This window comes from Drosophila busckii, chromosome X, assembly GCF_011750605.1.
Source record: "Drosophila busckii strain San Diego stock center, stock number 13000-0081.31 chromosome X, ASM1175060v1, whole genome shotgun sequence".
In the NCBI taxonomy this organism is placed as follows: domain Eukaryota; kingdom Metazoa; phylum Arthropoda; class Insecta; order Diptera; family Drosophilidae; genus Drosophila; species Drosophila busckii.
In genome coordinates, this window is record NC_046608.1 from 1599903 (window position 1) to 1623001 (window position 23099).

Consider the following 23099-nt stretch of genomic DNA (forward strand, 5'->3'; position numbering starts at 1 on the left):
GTGCATGTACGTTTTGCGGAAATAATAATAATAAAGCTATGGCATAGTTTGCTGCTATTGCAAACAGATAGATATGGACTTAATGGATAATGTAAGCGACGGGTAAAGTCAACCTCGCACAGTTGTTGCTGCCGTTTAGCACATTATCGGCAATTTGAAGCGTTCTGCCTGCCCGTTAGTAGTGTGAATGTATTTATTTATGTTCTTATACATTTGAGCATTTGTGGGTTTTTATCTAATCAGTGGCAAGCATTGCGCTGCCACTAACGACAACGTCCAGCACTCCCGCCGATAAGAGAGCCCAACACACAAAGCACTACAAATTCAATAGCAGATCAGTGTATGTGTGGAAATTCGAGACGCCAGTGAATTTTCACCCAGAACGCGTCAGAGATTGGGTAAATACCAATTCTGTAATTGAAGCGCTTGGGGCAAGTGCAAGGCAGCTGTGGACAGTAGTGCGATCATTGGCTTGTGGTAAACAAAACCACAACAAAAACCACAAGTATTATTTGCACAGTGGTGCAAAGATAAAAGACATTGGTACTTGTTGATAGTGGCGAAGTTAAACGGAAACTTCATAACAAACTAAATACAAAGTAAATATTGTGCTCTTATGCACTTTTACTTACAGTGTCATTTTGTTATTTCGGGCTATTTCGCAACCACTGTGCTGCCACGATAAGGCTTTATCCATTGCGCGCTGCTTGACGTCATCGACAGTCGAAAGTCGAAGCCACAAAGGATGAGAGGAGCAAAGAGAATATAATTGCATGCGCTCCCATCTGTAAGTGTATCACACACACACACAGCCAACGTTTGATAAGCTCAGTCTCAGGGCTGAGCCTGGACTGCGTGGAAGATTAAAAACAGCAAGCAGCAGCTACGGAATGCAGGCAAACGCAAGCAGAGCCCCAGTGTCGCCCGATACGCCGGAGCGGGCGCAAGTGATGATCGGTGCAGCTGGAAACGTTGCATACGAGCGACGGCAACCGCAGCCACCCAAGCGACTGATGAACTGTTTTCGGGATCGCTCCTCCTCCTCATCCACTGCCAACGCGCACTATATGCGTTCGCATAGCTCCACATCGGCAGCACTGCTGCAGGCAAATGCTGGCTCCAGCCAGGCGCTGGATGCCATGAGCGTTGCAAGCGGCAGACCAGAGGCTGTGGTGCTGCTACGCGAGCTGCGCACCAAGCCCAACAAGCTGGCGCTGCTAAAGAGCAGCAGCAGCAAGGATCTGACGCGTCTGCTGCTGGACGAGAACCTCGGCACAGCGCTGCTGGTGTCCAACAACAGCCTGGACATGTTGGCCAACTCCAGTAATGCAGCGAACGCAGCGCGGCGTGGCGAGTGCTGTGGTGCTTGCTCCAAGCGCTGGCAAGGTCTCAAGCAGCGTATGCACACCATGGAGCAGGATATGCAGGCACAAGCCAGCTACACGCAGGAACTAGAGCTGAAGCTCAGCGAGCTGAGTCGCCAGCTCCAGGAGCTCTTGCAAGAGAAACGCACAGCAGCAGCAGCGGCTGCGGCGGTGGCCAACCACAAGCGTCCAGCTGGCAGCACACCAGTGCGTCCCTCACGTCTGGTTGCCTGGATGAATCTGTCCAACTGGTTCAAGAGTCGACCCAGCGTGGAGACGCTACGCGAGCAGCGCATCTTTTTCGACGAGCCCTGCTTTGACACTGAACTGGAGCTGGTGCTCAAGCACGATCAACAGCGCAACGTGCCGCGCATTGTGGTCGACTGCTGTGATCTGATTGAGCAGAAATATCGTCGCTCCACGCAGCAAATTGAGGGCATCTATCGCCAGTGTGGCGACTACAATAAAATTCAAACGCTGCGCTTCGACATCGATGCCAATGACTATGATGCACTGCGTCAGCCCAGCGTCGATATACACACACTCACCGGCGTGCTGAAGCTCTTCCTGCGCGAGATCAAGAGTCCGCTCATAAGCGTCAACGAGGCCAAAACGTTTATTGGCGCGGCCCAACAATGGCGTAAGTAGAGAAGAAGTTAGTACAGTTGTGTTCTCAGTTAATGGATTCCCTTTTTTTTAATGTAGTGCTGACGGAGCTCAACCAGAAGCTGGAGACACTCAAGAGACTGATACGCTCGCTGCCCGAGACAAATCGTGATACCATGGATTATCTATTTGCGCACTTCAATCGGTAAACTAAAAACGAATACAGCCAACGTTAATATACACTTTGTTAGTAGAGATATAATTTAGCTTACTTGGCTTTGCTTGCAGCTTAACAAAGGTGCCATTGCAGCAGGTGAGCGCCGAGACATTGGCCATATCGGTGACACCCTCCATATTCCATACGGTGCCACAGGGCGTCTATGCACATGATCTGCAGCAACTGCTGCGCGAGGGCGAAACGCTGGCGGATTGTGTGAAGCTCATGATCGAGTACCACAATCGCATATTCGAGTAAGTGCTGGGTGCTGGGTGCTGTGTTGCTGCTGCTGTTGCTCTTGATGGTGTTGGTGCTCCGCTAATAGAACTGTTGGTGTTGGTGCTGCTCTTATGCATATGTGTATACATATATATTAATCAACTGACTTTCGAGTCTCACAATTGTTGTTAATGCTAATGAAACCGATCCACACACCTTAACCCATCCACGCTCCAAAACGTCCCTTCATAATCTTCGCACAGATGCAGCGCCGATCGTCGCCACAATCGCCTGAGCATGCGCAATTTGAAGAAGACGCTATCACAACCGGATTTACTATTTCATAACATCTTCTGAGACAGAAGCAGAGCCGGCGACAGCGAGAGAGCACAAGTGACCATTGTACATAACTATTTATAGCTAATTATCTTTTTTATATACTTTTTACAATTGTTCATTTCAATAAATATATGTATCAAATGTTATAAAGTTAATAAAGTGTTTTACTTTAGGCACGTTTTAGTTATAAACACAAAGTTTATATGTATATATATATTTTATTTCACTTGATTTTGAACAGCTGTATAACGTGTATATTTAAACTTATTGTTCATGTTATTTGTGGTTTGTTTTTAAGTAGTATAGGCATGTGGGGCGGGGAAGAACCTAAGATTTGTTTAACATACAGTCTACGCATCTCTAGCACTAACATATGCGATATATTTGTGTATATAGTATATTTATATATGTATGTATGCTTATAAACTACATGCTAAGTCAAATAACTCAAACGTTTAGTTTATGCACTTAGCAGTCTAAAGTGTGATATTATAGTTATTGCAATACTGGTCGCTGACTGATTCGACTCGATTCAAGTGAGCAGCTGCCGAAGAAACTTTAAACTAAATATGTAATTGTATAATGTGTAATATGCTAAATATTTGTTTACAATTGAATATTTCTATACATATATGTATATATATTGATTTGATTTAATGTTTAAATAATGACATTCAAGTTATTTTGATCACAATGCTGGATATTTTATATATGTATATATATTTATGTATATTTTTTGTATGCTTGCAATGCATATGTTTTATGTTTGCTTGTATGTATGCGTATATGCACAACTGATACACGTACTTGAAAATGAGATACATTTTAAAAGGCACAGTAATTAAATATATACACACATACATGGGACTGTGGGCTGAGGTCGTTTAAAAAGAATATATAATAATACTAAAATGAACTTAAGCTTAAAACTCATTGCATACAAGCTCACGCATTCAAGTTGCATACAAAAGTGCTTGAGCACTTTATATACTTATGTACAATATATATAGTGAAATAATTATAATTTATGCACATACGCATAACTAACATAACATCTGTATGCATGCCAAATTGTTAAGTCTGTGCTCCACACGTCGCTCACTTGAAGAATGGATTCTTTGAAGCTGAAGATTTCATGGTGCACAATATCTGACGCTCCAGTTGAAAATCGTAGTCGAGTGTCTTTAGCAATGTTGATATTTCTGGCAGCGTCGGCAACTACAAAGCCAAAAGATAATGTTTTCAATTAATCATATAGTTTAATGCGCATAAATCAGTGGCTGGCACATACATCAGTCGTGGGCTGGCTGCGCTGCAGCTTGGCGTGCATGGCAAATGGCACGCCCTCGAGCTCAGTGTAAGTGCCCAATGTGCCAGTGCCGCCGTAGCCATTGCGCCCATTATTGCCGCCAGCTGGCCGCGGTGGTGCCGGTCGTTGTGGCGAATTGATTTGATAGTTGGCTTGTATCTCCTCATAGTCATGATCAGCCTTAGCTGGCAGTTGTGGTAGCTGTGAGTATTAGAGCTTGATTAATAGAATGAACACTCTCTCAATCTCTTAATATTACATTAACGAGACAACATATTAAATACTATTTTTGTATTTAATTAGCAATTGTTAAAATAAATCATATGATCGTTGCTAAAACTACAAAAACTACATATCTATGGAGAATTATATATCATATTTCTGCATAAAACTAACAATAACTTTCACTCACTAATGTTGAATTTTTCACATCACAAATTTATAATAATTGGCCACCCAATTTGCACTTCTTTGCCAACTGTCACTTACCGGTCCACGTGAGTTACGTTGGCCGTGCAAATTGAGACGATTGAGAGCTTGTTCGACTTCACAGCTATTGCTGGCATTGCCTGGAGCTGGGGCTGGCACTAATCCTGGCACTGGTGGGGGCAAGCGCACCGGTATGGCACCCGTTTTATAGCAGATGAGCACACCATTTATATCACCGGCTAGCTTGAAGCCATCGGGAGCTATCTTTAGTTTGGAGCAGAGTATAATATCGGTGACAGCATGGGTGACAGTGCCGCGTTTCGATAGTTTGTATGAAATCTGACGCTTGCGCCACGCCTTCTGATCACTGTCGGCAGTGCGTGAGAGCAACGAGAATTCCTTGGGCGGCTGCACTTTCTCAGCAATGACTCTGCAAGAGCAGGAACAAAAGTTAGGGACTTGAACAAATTGTATGTAGATTAAATTAATTTACTTCAGCGTTTCGACAACATATTCCGGCAGACCCTCGGACTTGGAGAGGCACAGATAGCGTGTGGTCTGTCGGCCAAAGAGTATGTTATGATCACGCCACAAGTCCGCATCTGCATCCTGATCATAGGTGCGATGTATGGCACTAAAGTTCTTGGGGCAGCTGCAACGAAAGTGAAGACGCCAATTAGAGCGAGATAGCAAGAGAAAGAGATAGAGAGAGACTTACCGCTCAAAGTCCTCCACAATGTGCAGCGAGGTAATAGGACGATTATCGGGCAAGAAGCTCATAATGGAATTGAAGACATTCATGGAACTGATGGCACTGGTGCCATTAATGGCTGCTCCGCTGGCAACAGCGGCGCTGGCTGGTGGTGAGCTGAGCAAATCGGCAGCGCCCAGAGCTGCGCCGCTTTGAATATGTTTGCTCGCCTTGTTCATAGCCAAGCGGCAACTGCTTTAGAGTTTCGGATGTGAACGCCGAGTACTGTTCAAGCTAATGGCTGTGATTGCTGCTGCTGATAGAGAATAATTTATTATTTAAACAGATAAATGTATATAAGCTTTTTGATGCATGTGTATCAGTTGTCAGTTGGGGTTTGATTAGTTACTCATACGCTACATTGGTTATTTGGATTTTCAATTAAATGGCCTTTGCCGGGGCAATACCAAAACTCTGATTCACCCAACCCACAAATATCACTAAATACATACAAACATATATGGGTGTATGCAAGTGTGTGTGTGTGTGTGTGTGTGTTACCCACTTTCTGGCTTTCAAGCGCTCCAAATTAAAATATAAAACACACACACACATGCATAAATTTATTGTTTATGACACGCCGGCGAAAATTTCTCTTAACGCGTATGTACATAAGTGTGTACTGTAGTATTAAAACAAACAAATGTTGTTGTACTTATGTACATTTGTTTATATGCACACGCTTAATACTCTTTCTGTATATTTACAACATATGTGCCTACTAATTTATTAGTTTGTTTTTATTTTGCTGCACTTTCTCTACTCTACTACGTTTCAGTACAAAGAATTTTTATGCATGTTTTTGTTTACTGCAATTATTTGTATATACATAAACAAAACCGAACGTTTAACAAAGTGTGCATAAAAACGTTGAGCCATTAAACTATTTTGTTTAAATAAAACCGATATACGCAAATTAATTATTTCGAATAAGTGTAGTACTTATGCAAACCTTATATTGTTATTGCTGGGTGCAGAATAAAGCGGAAATAGGCTTACTTTGTATTTATATCTTTATTATCTGCTTACACTTGCATTAAAATGCTTGCATTTAATTTAAAAGCAGAAGAGTCAATGTGCTAATCAAATCTAATGGAATGTGACACATTAATAAATAAAGAAAAGCTACGCTGCTCACTTGCAGACTCACACATATACACTCACAAATCTGAATTGCCGCCCGTAGAAAAAAGAGAAGCTAAGTAAGTTTTTTGAAAGCTTTTGAGTCATCATTGAAATTTAACGCACAGCAACCTTACAAAGTCAGCGCAACAAGAAGAACAAAAACAAAGGTTTGGACCAAACCACAGAAGTGCTGTAATGGTAAGGGGGTGGCGGTGGTCTCTGACCTCTCGAGACAAGTGCGAAACAAAGAACCATAAACTTGCACTACGTGATTAAATAGTACACACACACACACACTTACATACTTATGTATGCTTATACACACATGAGCAGCCTCTTTTGAAAGAGCATTTCGTAATTGGCACACGAAAATAGACACACAACTTTTTTACATGTCTCTAAGAATGTAATTATATAGAGCCGGTCGCAAATCAAATTTATGTCGTCAATTGGCCTGCAATGTGCATTGAAAGTTAGCTCAGCATCCAGCACACTAACACTTATGCATACAAACATGCACTTGCGTATATGTATTTGCACATAATTAATAAAGTTCATAGGCAAATTAGAGTTTTTTTTAGTATGTTTGATACACCATTATATTTTTTGCTTTGTATACAATGCACATGTATGTATGTGTGTTTATGCACCTACCTCTCTTTTCTTTGCTTGTGTTTATAGGGCACATTAGAAAATGTAGTTATTTTAGCTAATTTACTATATTTTAAACATTTTGTTAGAGTACACACGAAAAAAAAAAATAGACCGCACTCAACACAGTGTAATTATTTATTTATATGCAACTAACAGATTTCTTACAGTAGGCTAAAACAATTGCTCAAATCGATAAATAATGTACACGCACTGTTAATGTAAACTAATTTACTGTACACTCTGGTCACACTACTTTTTTTTATGTTATTGTACTCTGCTATTAATTTAAACAAAGTAGGCGCGGGCTTTTTTGAACTCTGAGGCTTTAATGTTAACAATTATATTTAGTCAGAAAAGTTCATAGCTTCACAACATACGTACAAAATTCTAAATTTTTTCGTTACTTAAATTTCAGATTATGGCTGAGGAGTATATCATTTTGACCCCATTCAATTGTGTCCGGGAGTGCAGTCTGCTGCTGTCCAGTCCCAAGGAGCGAAATTTATGTATTTCCGCCGTTCTGTTTAGTTTGTATTGTGGCGTGCTAATCTATCGCACTTACAACAAGCATCTGAACGATCTGGAGATCAAAATGCAAGAATCAGTTAGTGTAAGGCACGAAGAGTTGGAGGCATCTGATAGTTTGGACTTGGAGCCGGTGCCTGTGACCTCGAACGAAATGTTGGTACCAGATATCTCAATTCAGGGTGAACTCAAATCGCAATCTGAGGCCGAATCGTATCAAGTAACGCTATAGGCAGCAGAGAAGCTTTCATATATAAATAGACAAGAGTACTTAAATATTTTCTAAGAACAAAATTTACGCTAATAATCAGATAATATTAAATTATAATCAATGTGAGCAAAAACTAAATTAATTTCTCAGTTTCTGTTTTTGGGGGTTAACTTCGTTCTTAAATTACATTAATACAGTTGAGTCTATATGTGGGTTTGTACTATGGATAATTTTTATTTGTTCATATAAGCTCATAAAGAACACTTGTAGTTTAAATACTTGTAATATGCACTAATAATGATACGCAAAGTACATAACAAAAAAAAAAAGTAGACGTATAGAAATGCGAATAATAATAAAAGGCTGGCAGACATTTTGCAGTAATTTAACAACTAATTGAATTAAGCATAGATGATTACACAATAATAACATACATATATATATATATATAGATAAATAGGCAAACAAAATAGAATAATAATAATAAGACAGAATAATAACAATTGCTAACTTAAATGCAGCACAAAGCATGCCTAACAAAAAAAAAAATAGAATTAACTGCAATTGATCTAAATTCTAAGCAAGTTGTGCTCCAACACCCTTGAGCATTAAGATAAACTAAGTAAGGCTAAGAGAATTATTTATCGCCGCCAGTGGAGTTCCCCGGATTACCGTGCGGCTTGCGTGCGCCGGCTGCTTGGAGACCCTCGGGCATGCTGCTCTTGCGTTGCGCCTGCGAGATTTGTACGATGCGTGAGAGCGGCGAGTGGGTGCTGCTGGTGCTGGGACGCGTGAGTGCAGCGCCGGCGGGCAGCGGCAGCAGGCGTGCGGCAGAGGGCGTGGCCGATACCTCGTCGGTGTTGCTGCCGGGCGAAGTGGGTGAAAGCTCGCGCGCCAGTGGCGAGGGACGCAGCGAGAGGCGACGCTGCAGTGATGTTTGTGAGGGCAAAGACAGATTGGGATTGGGGGCAGCAGCGAAGGGCTCCTCGCTCAGACTGGCACCAGGTGGCGGCGCCTGGCCAGGCGGTATCTGGAGCGCAGTAGGGCGCACGCTGAAGCGTCGTCGGAACTTGGACACCATGTTGTTATTGTTGTTGTTGTTGGCCGCAGGCTTCTCGCTGTAACTGGGCGGTGGCTCCAGCAGCTGCAGTCCAGAGGCGCGACGATTGGCAGCGGTGCTGGTAATGCTGCTGGCCGCGGGCGACATGGTGCCCACAATGGTGGAGCGACGTGCATACAAACGATTGGCGGCAATGGCCTGCAAGGAGCGCGTCTGATCGCCGGCAAAGAGCGAGAGTATGGGCGGCAGCTGTGGCGCCTCCAGGCCAGCATTGCCCAGCTTGCGCTGCTTCTTATTGCCCGCGCCGCGTGTATTCAACTGTTGCTGCTGCTGCTGCTGGTGCTGCTGATCATCCAAGACTGCATGGGTGTGGACCACTTCCAGGGCGCGAATCAGGTCCGCTAAGGTCGTCTGCTCCAGCACGTCCATGTCCTTGTCCGAGGTAACTGAAAAAATGCTCGAGCGTCGCGGCGTAGCGCCGAAGCCCGAGTTGGAGGCGCTACCACTGCTGGTGGCCGGAAACAGGCTGCCACGTCTAGCGGCCAGCGTGGCCATGGCCGCCGAGCCGGAGCCACGTCGCTGCATATGCGCCAGAGCAGCTGCCGTGGGCGGATACATGCTGCCACGGCGTGCCGACAGCGCCGGATTTTGTGTATAAATGGACTCGCGACGGCGACGTGCGCCGGCTGCGGCGGGTTTGCGCTGATAGGGCATGCCGTTCTCCTCCAGCTGGAAGGCTGCATTTGTGTAGCCCGCCGTGGTGGAGGCCAGACTGCTGTTGGAGGCGAAGGCAGGCGCGACCGGGGGCGTGCTGGAGTCCAGACCGTTGCGTAGATAGCCCTGCCCAGTGTTGCCCGTCACCGTATGATTCTGATAGTCCATGTTGGCGCGTGTGCCTGGCAGCGCTGTTATGCCCTCCGGCACGGATACAATGCTCAGCTTGCGCTCCACGTCCTGCGAATTGCGCTTGCGATGGAAGAGACGCCGCAGGCCATCGGGCATGCTGAACTTCTTGACGCGCGCCACATTGCCGGCGCTCTTCTTGAGCTCCTGCTCCTCCAGGCCGGATCCAGGCGTCTCCAGCTGCTGCTGCTGTGCCTGGTAGCGCTTGTTGAACGCCTCCTGTATCTGCTGATTGTCGCCGCTCCAGGTCCACTCATTGTGATTGTGCGGCGCCTGCAGCGCGCGCCTTCTGGGTGGCTGTATATTGAAGTCGGAGCAGGCACGCTGACGTGGTCGCTGCGGCGTGGTGTACTCATTCACCGTGGAGAAGCTCCACTCGCTGGCCAAGATCTGTGAGTCGGAGAAGCCATTGTAGCCGCCATAGAGTGCTGTGTCCTCAGGCTCCGGCGGCGGCGGCTGCACCGTCGCCAATGCTGTCACCACCTTGGCCAGCAGATCCGTAGTCTGGCGATAGGCTTCTGCCGTCTCGAATGTCTTCTCGCGATCGAACTTGCTCAGCTCGGTGTCCGAGCTGGCGTGCACCAGGAACGCGGGCGCCACGCCCTGTGCGGCCGCCAGATCGGCGCATATGGAATAAGCGCGCTTGCGACTCGGTATGGGCGCCGGCTCCATGCGATACATGCTCAGCTCCGGACACGAAGCGGACCTTGGCAGATTGTAGGCAAACTCGCTCTCGCTGTAAACGGGCTGCAAGAGATTCAAAGAGTTGAAGGGCATAAGTAAGCAAGGAGCGCAACTTTTTGTACATGAGCCTAGCCTAGCTTAGAGCTCTCTCTTTCACTCTCTTTCTCTCTTTCAGCTTAACTGCATTCGCTTCCTTTTGCTTTTACTTACGCCTGCTCTGCGGCTTCTGTTTGTTCTTGATCTTAATCTGCGCGCTCTTTCTATTTCTCTTTCGACAAAACTACAAAAATATAAAATGTTCGCATTAGCTTGGGCTTCTTCATAAAGTTGTGAACCCATTTGTTATTTAGTTTTGTTCAATACTCAACTCATTTGATTAGTTGCAAATTTGTATCTTTGTATCTTTAATACTAGTATTAGAACGTTTAGTATTTTATTTGTGATTTTTACAAATACTTCTGAAGATATTAAACTTTAAACAATACGTGCAACAAAATATTTAGAAGAATTTATTAAATTCAGAATAATTGAAAATAATCTAAAAATAATTTTAAAAATAAAAAAAAAATTCCCTTTGCAAATTTGCAAGTAATTATTAATATTAAAAATCTCAATGTATGAAAATATTTCAACTGAGCACTATATAATTATGACAATCAATTTAAACAGCTAAATTAATTGATTAGTAATTGTAATTGAAACTAAACAGCTATGATTTTTAGTGTTAAATTTAAATTAGTTTAAATAATTATAAATTATTAATAAATTTCTATTGGGTTCTTCGAATTCATCAAAGTATTTTATAATAAGTACATTTTATGGTTGAATTTAATTCCTGTGGTAAACATGAGAAATTCTATGAAATTTGTATTAATTATAACTAATTCGATTTTTGCAGACCGCTAAGTAGCGAAATTAGTAATTCCCATATATGATGCATGTTTTGTGTGACTTTACCTTGACTTTGAGTATATAGAGCTCGTTGAGCAGGCGCCTCAGATAGCCAACATCCTTGGTAACACCTGTCCAGATGCGATTCTGTGTGGCCTTCAGATTGGAGGACAACTGCTGTTCTATATAGGCCAACTTCTTGCTCTGCAAACCGCTGTTTATATAGTTGTAGGTGGGGCATGAGTAAATAGTTTGGTAGTATAAGTAAAAATGAATTAAATGCGTTAAAGCCCAAAAGCGTGCAAGTGGAAATCCCAAATAAAAATAATTCTAACCCAAAAGAACATGCAGTGGAACTTGAAACTCAACTTACCGCGTTATAAACGTCATAATCATAACTAGATAGCCCAGGGAGAATATGAACCAGACTATAACAAAGATTTGATAAACCACAAACCAGCCACCAAATTCACGTGGCTATGAAAACAAAAGAGTTAAAAAAGAGTTATAAATATAGAGAATTGAAATTCACCTGATTGGCACCAAATGTGGGCACATAGTCGCCAAAGCCGATGGTGGACATGGTGACATAGCTGTAGTATAGCGATATAGAGTAGGGCCAACTTTCAAAATAGGTAAACACCCAGGCGGGCAAAAGGAGAAACAGTCCAATGCCCGGTATAAGCGCTATAAACACCGTTGTAATCAGTCCCAGCTGCGGTGGCACATAGTGAATATCCGCAGACATTTTGTACTTCTTATAGCGTCTATAGATGGCCTCAAACTGAATGAAATTTGAAATCCTTAATCAAATCACTTTGTACTTAAATCTAAAATATTGTATGCCAACCTACCGTTTTACCAAAGTATTCTCCAAGTCCGGCAAAGAGTATTCCATTCACGGGTATGCCAATAACGGAATAGACAATCATGACCATGCGTCCGGCGAATGTTGTGGGCGATATATTGCCATAACCCACCGTGGAGCAAACGGTGAAGGCAAAGAAGAAGGCATGATAGAAGGTCCAAGTGTATGGAATCTCGTATTCATCCTGCGTATAATCCGTAACCGGTTTACCGCAATAGTCGCTAATACGCTCGAGTATATCATTCTGTGTTGTTATATTCTTATCCGACAACTGATCGACCAGAAACTCTGCAAAGGAACAAACAGTAAACGTTCAATTCAATTAAATTGCAAACGCAATCAAGCATTAAAATAACAAATTAAATTTAATTGTTCTTGATTACACGTGTTACGGAAGCAACCAGATCACGTTACCCACTCAACCTTCCGTTTTTCCGACGAAAATAAATCCAATTAAATCGAAATAAAAGTAAATACAATAGGTAACGAGGTCTAATTGTGTGCTTGACCCCAACCCCAGGCGAATGGATCGCTCAACTGACTGCTTTACATGCATATACGACTTTTATCTTTCCGATCTTAACGCGCGCACGCACTTGATCGTGCCTGAAGATCACTTTTGATTTTCATTTCCGACAAAGTTTCGTTTGAGCTTTGAGTAAAGCGAAATCCACGCGAATTTAGAGCACAAATATAACAGCTTATCCCTATTAATAGAGTATTATATTTTTTAGTCTTTAAGTCTTAAATATTTACAAAGCTTTCTCTATAATTATTATATCATAATAATTAATCTAAGTACTAAGTATTGTCAAGCTTAAAGTGTTGATGATCTCAACCGACAGTGTGAGGCGCTGTATGAACTGTTCTTGCTTTTTTTATAAATTGAAATACTCTTTTGAAGTTTTTAAGTGTAGCAGGTTTTTTAGAAGACTTTTCCCAAGTAAAGTCAGTTAGTCTAGCCTATATAGTAAATCGGTCTATCTGCTGAATATCTTATAGTAAGTACTAATTTACCAACCGATGTTTATCAGTTATATAGTTGTGTGTGCATCTATTGACGTTAACTAAGTGCAATCATTTAATAAAGATTTTAAAGCCGACTACAGCGTATGCTAAATTGACAGCAATTTTGAGTTGTAATCTTTTAACGAATTGCATAATTCAATAAATGCTCTACGACAAATTCAACTTCTTTATCTCAGGCGAGCGAACCGAACCTCTTATGGTTCCGCCGCCGCCAAGCGCTAATCAAGATCAAGAGACCTGGCGGCTAACTGGCTGTGGCTGCGGCTGTGGGCGCAATTGCTAGTAATTTGCCTATGTGTATTTATCTATAACTGGATAAGCAACTGAGGGACTTAAGACAAAGGGCGTAGGCTGTAAAATTTGAAACAAAACAATTTACGCATAATTTACTAAATTGCAAATCAAATTAAGAGATTAGGCTTGGAGGCGCATAAAAAGCTCAGTTTTTGATTTGGGTATGGCAACCCCTTTTTGTGTACGCCACTGAACGCTGCTTTCTAACGGTGATTGCCGCCAATTTGTGCATGGACGTCGATCATTAGCTTAAATTCTTGTAAATCTTTCAAGCAGAACTATCCGGCATAACTGTAAACACACACATCCGAAAACATTTTGAATACATACACACGTATAGTTTAGTAGTTTAATAGATTTAGTTAAATTCGTCTATTGTTGTTGGGCCAGAGCAGCGTTTACTTTAATTATCTTTGGGGAGGGCGCGCGATTTTAAAGTGCAGAGAGCACAAAAGTTTGCCGCAAACACATTTGATTGATAAATTTATTTAATTAATGCCAAAACAACAACAATAACAAATCGCTGCTTGATAAGCTAAGCGACTAAGCGCTAGATAAGCTTAATTTCCATTCATTCGGATTCGGATTCGGATTCGGATTCCATTTAACGTACTATTCAATGGTCTATATCTCTAATACGAGCTACAGACTATGCTATGCTCTATTAAAAATGGAACTCTAAACTATTCGAAACTCTATAGTATAGCTCTAATATATATTTCTTTCAGACTGCGCTGCTTCATTATCTTAACGCTATTGCTTGTTCATTTTGTTATCAAAACTCTATAATAATAACAAAAGCATTAATAATACAATACAATTTCAAATGGAATACCATTGCTTAACGCTGAGCCAGACAAGATCTTTTGTTGGATTTCTTTTTATCAATGTTAACAAGGAAATTGGCTTTGGAATTGTCGAGCAATCAAGTGGTGTTAATGTTTAATAATATACGATATCAATCAGATATTTTATATAAAACACAATAATCAGGTAATACCCCCTGCTTGACTCAATGCTAATTAAGCTACGCTGATTGTGCAAGCCATGTGCGCATACATATAGCATGTACTGTAAGTGACTTAACCTATCTGTATAAACATATACTATATGGAGTATATAGAGTATTATTTGTTGAAAATTCGCAGTTCATTTACCCAGGCAGACGACCTACGACTCGACTCGCTACCGGACGGGACTGTGGATCTGTAATCTGTAATCTGTAATCTTAAGCGTCTGTTTACGAGATCGAACGCTATGCTATGCTATAAAATTCGAATGTATCTAGCATATGTGTATATAATAAATAGCAATCGTCTTGACTTCGATGTTGTCTAATTAGAGCGTTTATAGTTTGTTGATTTGCATAATTAGCACGTTTTGTGAGCTATTTAAATTTAATTTTTTATTGCAATTAAAGTGAAGGTGGGCAGTCAATAAAAGATCTGTGAACTGTGTCTGAAGTATAAAGTATATATATGCTGCAATTGTTGCCAACGCAATCGTTAACTCATAAAACTCACATTTGCCAACATTTACGCACGTTTTGGCCAAAATGCAAATCAAATAACACAATTTATTGGGGCTAGTAGAGCTTCTAGACTAAAGTGCAAACCCACTAGCAAAGTCATGTGACCCAGACTGGGACATAGAGTATGCCGCAGACTTTGGATATGAAGATGCGGCCGAGTTATCTTTGGGGACGGACCAGACAGTAGCTGCGCCCAAGTAGCTGGGCACAATTTATTTCGGATTTAGTCATATCACATGCCAAAACAGAGGCATATCATAAAATATTTTTTAGACGTGCTAGAAACTTATTGAAACTTGACAAATTGGATAAACAATATGTGTATAGAGATGTGTGTGTGTGCGTGTGTGTGAGTATTTTTCTTTTAGTTACGCACCATAGATACTGATGCGTTCCTTGAGCTCCTCGGTGCGTGCCTGTTTCTCCTCGCCATGCTCTATGTGATAATAGATGGCGGCACCAAATAATAAATACGATATATAAAATATGAGTAATAAAATCCAACGATTCGGCGACATATCCACTCAAGTCGCCCCCACGCGCGCCTTGGGCTGCAAGTGCGTAGAGAAGAGAAGAATAAGGATCACACTAGTGCTGGAATTGAGCGCGTTAAATGCTTGCCAAAAAAAAAAAAAAAAATTTATTACAGTTCAGCGATCCTCGTCGTAATTCTTAAATTGATTTTGTTCTTTAGCGTTTTTGTTTTTATTTATGGTTGTATCAAACGTTAATCGACGCTTGATTGCGATTGCTTAAGTGCAGTCAACTAACATAACTTGTTGTCTAAATAATATGAAACTCTCGCTGATAACGGTACAGGCAACGGTAAAGGCGACAGTCTTAGTGGGCAACGCAATTGGCTTACTTTAGTGCCGCTAGACGGATAACGGTAGCAAAACCTGCGACTTAACTAGGACTTGTTCGCAAGGCCAAAAGCAAAAAAGCAAAGTTCGATAAATAATAATTCATAAATTTGCGGAATCGCAAATAATAATTATAGTTGCTCATAAGAGCTGTCATAAATTAATAAAATTTAATACTTAATTTATAAAAAGTACTTATTATTAAAACTCAATAAGTAAACAGAAATATTTTTACATTAATTTAATGCTAACAACTTAAAGTCGAACTCGACTCCACTATGTGTTGATACTTTAATGAAAGTTTTGCAGCAACATTTGATTAAAGTGTTTGTAGCTTTAATTAGCCCTGATAATTTAAAGATCTGTTATATTTTGATTATACGCTTTATGGTCATCATCATACAAAATTCTTGAGGCTTTAGCTACGTCATTATATGGACACTGCATCGAGGGCACGAGGGGCAGAGACAACTGCTAAGACCGGCAACGTCATTTGAAGCATTCGGTTAGCTTACATATTGACACATCTAATCATATCGCCTCAAGGCGGTAAGTATTGCTGCTAATTTGTACTCGCTTCCCGTCTGACGCTTCTGCTCGCGCTTCTGCTTCTGCTTTGGGTGGGGGCTACGCTTGCTTCGCATTGTTATCTGTCTGGGATTACGTTAGTGGCAACTACTACACTCTGACTCGCTCTCTCACTCTCTCTCGTTCTCTCCCTTCTGGTCGTTTGTGAGCGCTGCTTGGAATTGTACCGTGATTTACACTTAATTAGCGTCTCCATAAAGCTTCTCTGTAATAGATTGACAACTCTGGCCATGGATCATTGGCAGCATTGTCGCCAGCATTTCGCACGTGCACTCGAATTCGAAATCGAACTCAAACTCAAACTCAATTACGTGTTTGAAGCGCTGTCACTGCGATTTAAGTACATTGGTGAAATAATATTTAATGCTTAATAAAATGTTATTGTGCTTCTTGCAGAATCGTAAAGATAATTGCGTTTAATTAGTTCATGTTGAGGTAGTTCAACCAATTAGTTGCTAACAATCAGCTCTGCACTGAACTTTGCTCAACATAAGAAGACAGCACAGAAAAATCACAAATTAATTTTTTTTTTGTTTTTTTTTTGCAGTGCACTCTGTCAACAAATAGCTCTGAAGTATTACATGCCATATTACCAATGCATTTCTGTTAACAACAAACAAATATATTATTTTTCTACTAAAGCTATATTGTTATTAATGTTGTTGCAATCGAAGTCAAGTGCTGAACTCTTTAAATGGCATTCGGTCCCACAACTGATAATGTTTCAACACAATACAAATATCATTTATTTAATAATAATAATTATTATTTTTATAGCACATTATATGTTATTTGTTGTGTCTTATTATGAGGAATTCTTTTAAAATATTTCCAATGCCAAATAACAATAAATTGGGTGCGTTTCGCATTTTCTCTATCAAATGACAGACAACGATGATGCTAACCTATTCATTTATTGTACTTTATTTTATTTGTTGTTATTTTTTATAAAACGTACACAAACATTTTTAATGACGTATGTTTGTATTTTAGTTTCTGGCGAAGAGGAGTGCTCCAGTAAATTTGCAAAGGAGATTAAATCACGATTGAACCCGGCAGACAGACAAAAATATATATATACAGCCAAAAATCTATGATCATGTAAATTAATATGATCAATATGCGATATGTTAAGTGCGAAAACAACAGAATATTTAATATAGTCATATAATAAAGCTTACTAATTGACCAGCAAACATACAACGAGACAATGGACAATGGATTTCGGTTATGGTTATGGCCCCATGTGTATAAAGGACTGAAGATCAGGTAGAATATATAAAAACGAACAAGGTTATATTTAAATTAAATGTTCAAATCAGATTAAAATGCTATGCGTCGTGTTAGACGAGTTTTAAGCTTAGAATTAGCATTTATTTGTAATAACTTTCTTTAAATTTGAACTTTATCTACTCCCATAATCAATAATAAATAACAACTGCAAGTGAACACGTTTGGTAAACAATCGCAATGTTTGGAGATGGAGGTGGAGTCTCTACACAATTCCCAGCAAAGCCCCAACTGAACGAACTAAGCCCTGCTTATCGTTCAGATTCTCGCCTTGCCTTAGTTTTGGATTCTTTGGATAACAATGGCAAACTGCCCAGCATAATGAAATGCTTTGTTCGTTATTGGCACGAAATCTTTGCTTGGTGCGAAGGAGATAGCAAGTTGGTTAAATAGTTAGTTAGTTAGCTAGTTTGGTAATAATGCTAATTATGTTGACATTGTTGTAGCAAACGCTGCATGATTAATTGCAATTACGATCTATCAATGTCTGCTTGTCTCCCGTTCTCTCTTTCTCTCTCTCTCAGCTGTCTTATGTGTGTCTTCTCTTGTGTTGATAAGAAATATGTCAGACAGGCCGGAGCAGCAACCCCTTTCGCCTTCCGATCCTCTCCCGCTGCCCGTCTCCTCATTAAATTGACTTGACACTTTGGCAGCTGACGCAGACCCCGCCGGAGAGTTACACGACAATTAATAACGCCACTGACAAGCTAATATCGATAATACTTGGCCAAGTATTTAGACTTACTACCGCACGACCCAAATAATCAGAGCTACCTACCTACCTATAAAAAGATATACATACTTGTTTGTGTATAAATTGACATTGAAAATTTCGAACATGGTTTGCAAAAAACCCTGAACAAATAAAAGAAATGAATCAAAATCGAATTCGAAAATTCGCTAAAAGCTTTTCGAAAATAAGGCTAATCTATTTGCTGATTTGGTTAAGCATAACCTTTCTTTTCCTTTTTTAATATTTACATAAGCTGCAAAACATTATTCATCTTAATTTTGTCTGCCGTTTAAGCCTAGTTAACAGTTTATATATGTATGTAGAACTCTCAAGCTGTACGTGTGCACGTTCAACAATTGAACTGAAACTCAAATAACAATTTCGCTAATTAAGCGGCATTCAGTACGATTGCATTCATCCACTACCTGAATATATATACCATATATTTATGTTTTTATATTTCATTCACTAAACTGTTGAATGCAGTTCAGTTAGTACTGGCAGCATAACTGGAACACGTTAAGAAACTTTGCCGTCAAGATTATTGACATTTTTTTCGAACATGAAGACACGTCAATGAAAAACACTCATTAAACGTGCTTTCTATACATTTTTAGATCACTTTATGTCACGAGCTTGAACTATATATTCTATATGTTTTTCGATTTGCGCAAATGCTGATTAACTTTGGAACAATTTTTTTGAATGCTTGCGAATATTTCAAGGATTCTAAGAATTTTTTAATTGATTAAATTTTAACTGGGCATATGCAGCAGTTTCAAAAATCTTTAGAAAAACTGTACTTAATATATAAAAATAAATATTATTTATTTTCGAAATTAATCTGAGTATGCAATTTATATATATTTTTAATCAGCTCATCGACATTGAACACTGACTATATTATATATGCAATTTTATAAGTATTTTCGCGTTCTAAAATTAAGCAAAATCCTCTGATAAGCTGACCGCAATCCCCCAATGGCGATGGGGACGAAGTATTGGCATATTCCAAGTGCATGATTTTGAGATAATGCTTGCATGTGTAATTATTGCCTAAGCACTTTCACACTCATTTACAAAATACAAAATACAAATGTTTACATTTTACACATGCATATTGACAGTCCGAGAGGCTAAACAAAAACACAAGATTTTCAATTTGTTGTTTCGCAGAATTCGCTTCTAAGGATCGCGCTTGGCAACTGGTGATAAAAACGCTTTCTAGGCTGGAACTGTAATTTTTCTTTTGGCAAGCAGTTACGCAATTTTATAATTTAGAATACCCACAAACACTGTAATAACCGTAAATCAAATGTTCGCAGCGAAAACGAAAACAAAAAGAAAAAAAGAACAATTTCTTTACACTTTACACTTGACTCTAGACGCGCGAAAACATATTGATCCAAAAAAAAAAGAAAAAATAGCATAAAGCGTAGATCGCGACTAAAGACAGGAGCAGCGTTTAACCGTTAACCGTTACACGGCGCGCATTGAATTGAAATTAAAACACTGCAGGCGCCGAGTTGACACTTTTTGTATTGCCAGAGCGTGTGTATGTGTGTGTGAGTGTGAGTATGTAGGTGTATTTCTATATGTGCGAATGTATGTTGATGTTGCGCTGCCGGCGTAAAATTTTAAGTGAAATGCGTCGCTGTCGGCAGCGCAGTGCGCGGGTGCGGTCAACTACTAATTTGTATGTCTAATTTGATTTCAAGCTAACGGTTAAACGGTTCAGCGGCTCTCCTCCTAACGGCAGTTGAGCCAAAGCTGAGCATGCTCACGCAGCGCGTTACGTCCATCATATGACTACCCACACATCACGCTCATCACTCAGCACTCTTCACATATCACTCTATCGCCATCTATGCCTTCCATCTCACACAAATGCGCTCAACTCCTTGCGAGCGGCTTACTTACGCTCCCACTGCCGGATCACACTCTCTTTATCGCTCGCCGAGTCTCTTTTTCGCGCATGTGTGTGCGTTAGTAAAACGTGTGATTTGCACTAATCCCGAGCTCACCTCCAGTTGAGCCGCAACGTGGAGCTCAACACATGCAAACATATGTATGTTTAGCAGTTACAAATTGAAAATCACTCAAGGCACGACCCCCGTCAGAGTCTTTTCCGACACCGTTGACTTCAAAGCTGCGGCCGCTTTGAGTGTGCGCGAATGTGAGAATCGGACAGCGACTGCGACGACAGCAGCGACTGCGATTTGTGCTTGCTTTGAGTGGATTGTGTCAAGTAAACATTGTCGTTGCCCCTGCAAGCCTTCACCACCACCAGTCACCAGGCCATACAACAAAGCCCCTAACCCACAAGCTTCAGCGCTCTTCAACAGTTTACTGTCTACTGTGTGTGCTACTATTAGTAACTACAACCACATACATGTACACAAGTAAATACAAATCGGCGATCGACAAAAGACAACTACAAAAATTGCGAGCACTTTTAGCCATCTCGTGCTCCCTCACCCCTCCCCCTCAAACAAAAAAACGCGCATGTTTGTATGAATTTACGTTTGCTACCAACGATCAGCTACCGTAGAACGGCACATTGGTTAAGCCTGATGGGAAAAGCAAAGTCCTGCATGCATCAAAATGCATAAATTGGATGAATCTACGAATTAGTTGATGTTTGTGCAAGGACCTTGCACACTATAAATCTTACTCATTATATAATGATTAACTTTGAGAAATTGTATAATAAATCATAAGTTATTTGTGAGCAAAAATATATAAAACTCAACAATGATTTAATCATTTTTATTTTTATGATCAAGAAGCTACCCCCAGTATTTATTTTTATTTTCAGAAAATACTTTAATACATTTTAAATTTGTAACATATTTTGCTTACTGATCATCGACACACTGTGCATTGAGCGGGGGGCATTGATTTCGGGCATGTATTGTTCTTGTGCTCTTTAGATATTTTTGTTGTCGTTGTTGTTGTTTTTTTTTTTTCGCGGGCATGGCAGCAAATTTGTCACCGTGTTTACCCAGCGCCAGTGCGAACTACTTACTGCTAATACAGCGGTAAACTGGCGCAGTTGCCGGTGGCGTCGCTGACGCCAAACCCCAAACACACCCACAGCAACAATAACAACAACAACAACCACAACCACAACAAAAGTCAGCTGAACGCAAATGTTTTGTCTGCGGATTTAGTGCTTTACGACAAAGGCGCAAACTTAAAGCAAAGCAGCCAGCAGGCCAGCCAGCCAGCCAAGAGGTGCAAAGAGACGCACCTTTCCCAGCAAGGTAAAAACCCCCTCGCTTACCAGCTGATTATCAAATCATATGACAGTTTATCAATAATTTTGCATGCAGGTGCAGGGCATATATAAATAGTTGTATGAACTTGAACTTTAAGTCTACGCATGCGTAGCTTTAAATTAATGCAAAGCTTAATGCAAAAAGTTTGTCAGATAGTGCACACTGTGCAAACAAATTAATACATACACGCATTAATACATATATACATATGTATGTATGTATTTTCATTTGTGTGTAAGTTGTTGTTAAATAGAGTGAAGACACTTTGATTATTTTAAGAGACGAATTCTCAGCTTGCCTTTTGCACTTTTAACACTCACCGTTAGCTCCTTGGCTGCTCTTACGCTCTTCTGTCCACTCTCACTCTCACTCTCTTTCTCTCTCTCTCTCTTATGATTTCTGCTCAAACCGTGAGCACATAGATAACAGGAGCTACAACAACAGCACATGTTAAAGTGTAATTGTGCAGCTCTAGGGCATCATCATTAGCAGCAGCAGCAGCAGCAATTGTGTAGATAGTGTTGATAAGCAGCACTCAAAAGAGTATCGCCTTCGCATTCACATTTGCACTCAGCAACGAACGCAAGCTCTCGAAATGGACTCGGCCCATGCACATGTAACTGGCGGTGAGTCGAGCTAAATAACAGTTTCCGTTGTCGAGCAAAACTCACGCTTAAGTGATATTTACAAAGAAGATAAGTACACATGTTTGTAACTGGAGCAGCTCGATGCCCCAATGCCGATTGCATTGCATAAGTTAAGCCTGCGAAAGATTTATATTTATAAATGTGTAAATGCTCTTATTTTAAGAAATTAATTTTATTTTAGAACTATAGTTACAAGTTTTCTTTTCAATGCTAAATTCAAACTTATGAAAAAATTAAGCTTACGAAGCGCAACAGTCGATAAGCTCAACATAAAGTATAAAAATCAGAGCGCGCAAATAAACTCAACCAGGTGCTAAGAGAAGCAGACGGGGGCGGTTGCTGTGTGAGAGGAGGGAAAGAAGTGCGAAAATGTATTGAGAGCAACTATAGCAAATTCGAAGAGAGTGCGATAAAGTGTAAGCAAAATATTGGCAGCCCACAATCGCAGCAAAAAGGGAGAAAGAGCGAGAGAGAGAGCGCGTGAGAGTGCGAGAGATTTTGCGTGCGTATTTATCTTAAGATTAAATATTCAAAATACACGAAGGCAATTCTGTTGTTGTGATTCATTTGCCGTTTAGGTAGCATTTATTTCTCCACAGCTTATCATTGATAAGTAATAATTAATTACTCTCGTATTAGCTGCATTTGATACTTTGATGTATCGGTGTTGATATTAACATGTCTACAA

At 40.6% G+C, this 23099-nt stretch overlaps 4 protein-coding genes across 5 annotated transcripts; 2 read left to right on the forward strand and 2 right to left on the reverse strand.

Moving 5' to 3' along the window:
* Positions 1-86: 86 nt before the first annotated feature.
* Positions 87-2823, forward strand: LOC108605556. The gene is made up of 5 exons (XM_017995319.1): positions 87-398; positions 635-2004; positions 2070-2175; positions 2259-2441; positions 2670-2823. Exons 2-5 carry the CDS (start codon positions 891-893, stop codon positions 2761-2763), a joined length of 1497 nt encoding a protein of 498 aa, XP_017850808.1. The 5' UTR covers positions 87-398; positions 635-890; the 3' UTR covers positions 2764-2823.
* A 643-nt stretch (positions 2824-3466) lies between these two features.
* Positions 3467-7116, reverse strand: LOC108605755 (multivesicular body subunit 12A). 2 transcript variants are annotated; one of them, XM_017995556.2, is made up of 6 exons: positions 7014-7116; positions 5202-5487; positions 4977-5135; positions 4544-4913; positions 4037-4255; positions 3467-3963 (listed from the first exon to the last, which is right to left on the reverse strand). In XM_017995556.2, exons 2-6 carry the CDS (start codon positions 5411-5413, stop codon positions 3844-3846), a joined length of 1080 nt encoding a protein of 359 aa, XP_017851045.1. In that variant the 5' UTR covers positions 5414-5487; positions 7014-7116; the 3' UTR covers positions 3467-3843. The 2 variants fall into 2 exon arrangements, with proteins under 2 accessions (XP_017851045.1, XP_017851044.1); XM_017995555.2 differs by having other exon boundaries at positions 5202-5490.
* A 240-nt stretch (positions 7117-7356) lies between these two features.
* Positions 7357-7870, forward strand: LOC108606131. The gene has a single exon (XM_017995984.2). It carries the CDS (start codon positions 7432-7434, stop codon positions 7768-7770), a length of 339 nt encoding a protein of 112 aa, XP_017851473.1. The 5' UTR covers positions 7357-7431; the 3' UTR covers positions 7771-7870.
* Positions 7871-8250: 380 nt separating this feature from the next.
* On the reverse strand, positions 8251-19888 carry LOC108607275 (open rectifier potassium channel protein 1). Its single transcript, XM_017997970.1, has 7 exons — positions 19774-19888; positions 15386-15560; positions 12142-12443; positions 11820-12071; positions 11661-11764; positions 11354-11501; positions 8251-10459 (listed from the first exon to the last, which is right to left on the reverse strand). The coding sequence occupies exons 2-7, from the start codon at positions 15525-15527 to the stop codon at positions 8387-8389; spliced, it is 3021 nt and encodes a 1006-aa protein (XP_017853459.1). The 5' UTR covers positions 15528-15560; positions 19774-19888; the 3' UTR covers positions 8251-8386.
* Between the last annotated feature and the right edge of the window lie 3211 nt (positions 19889-23099).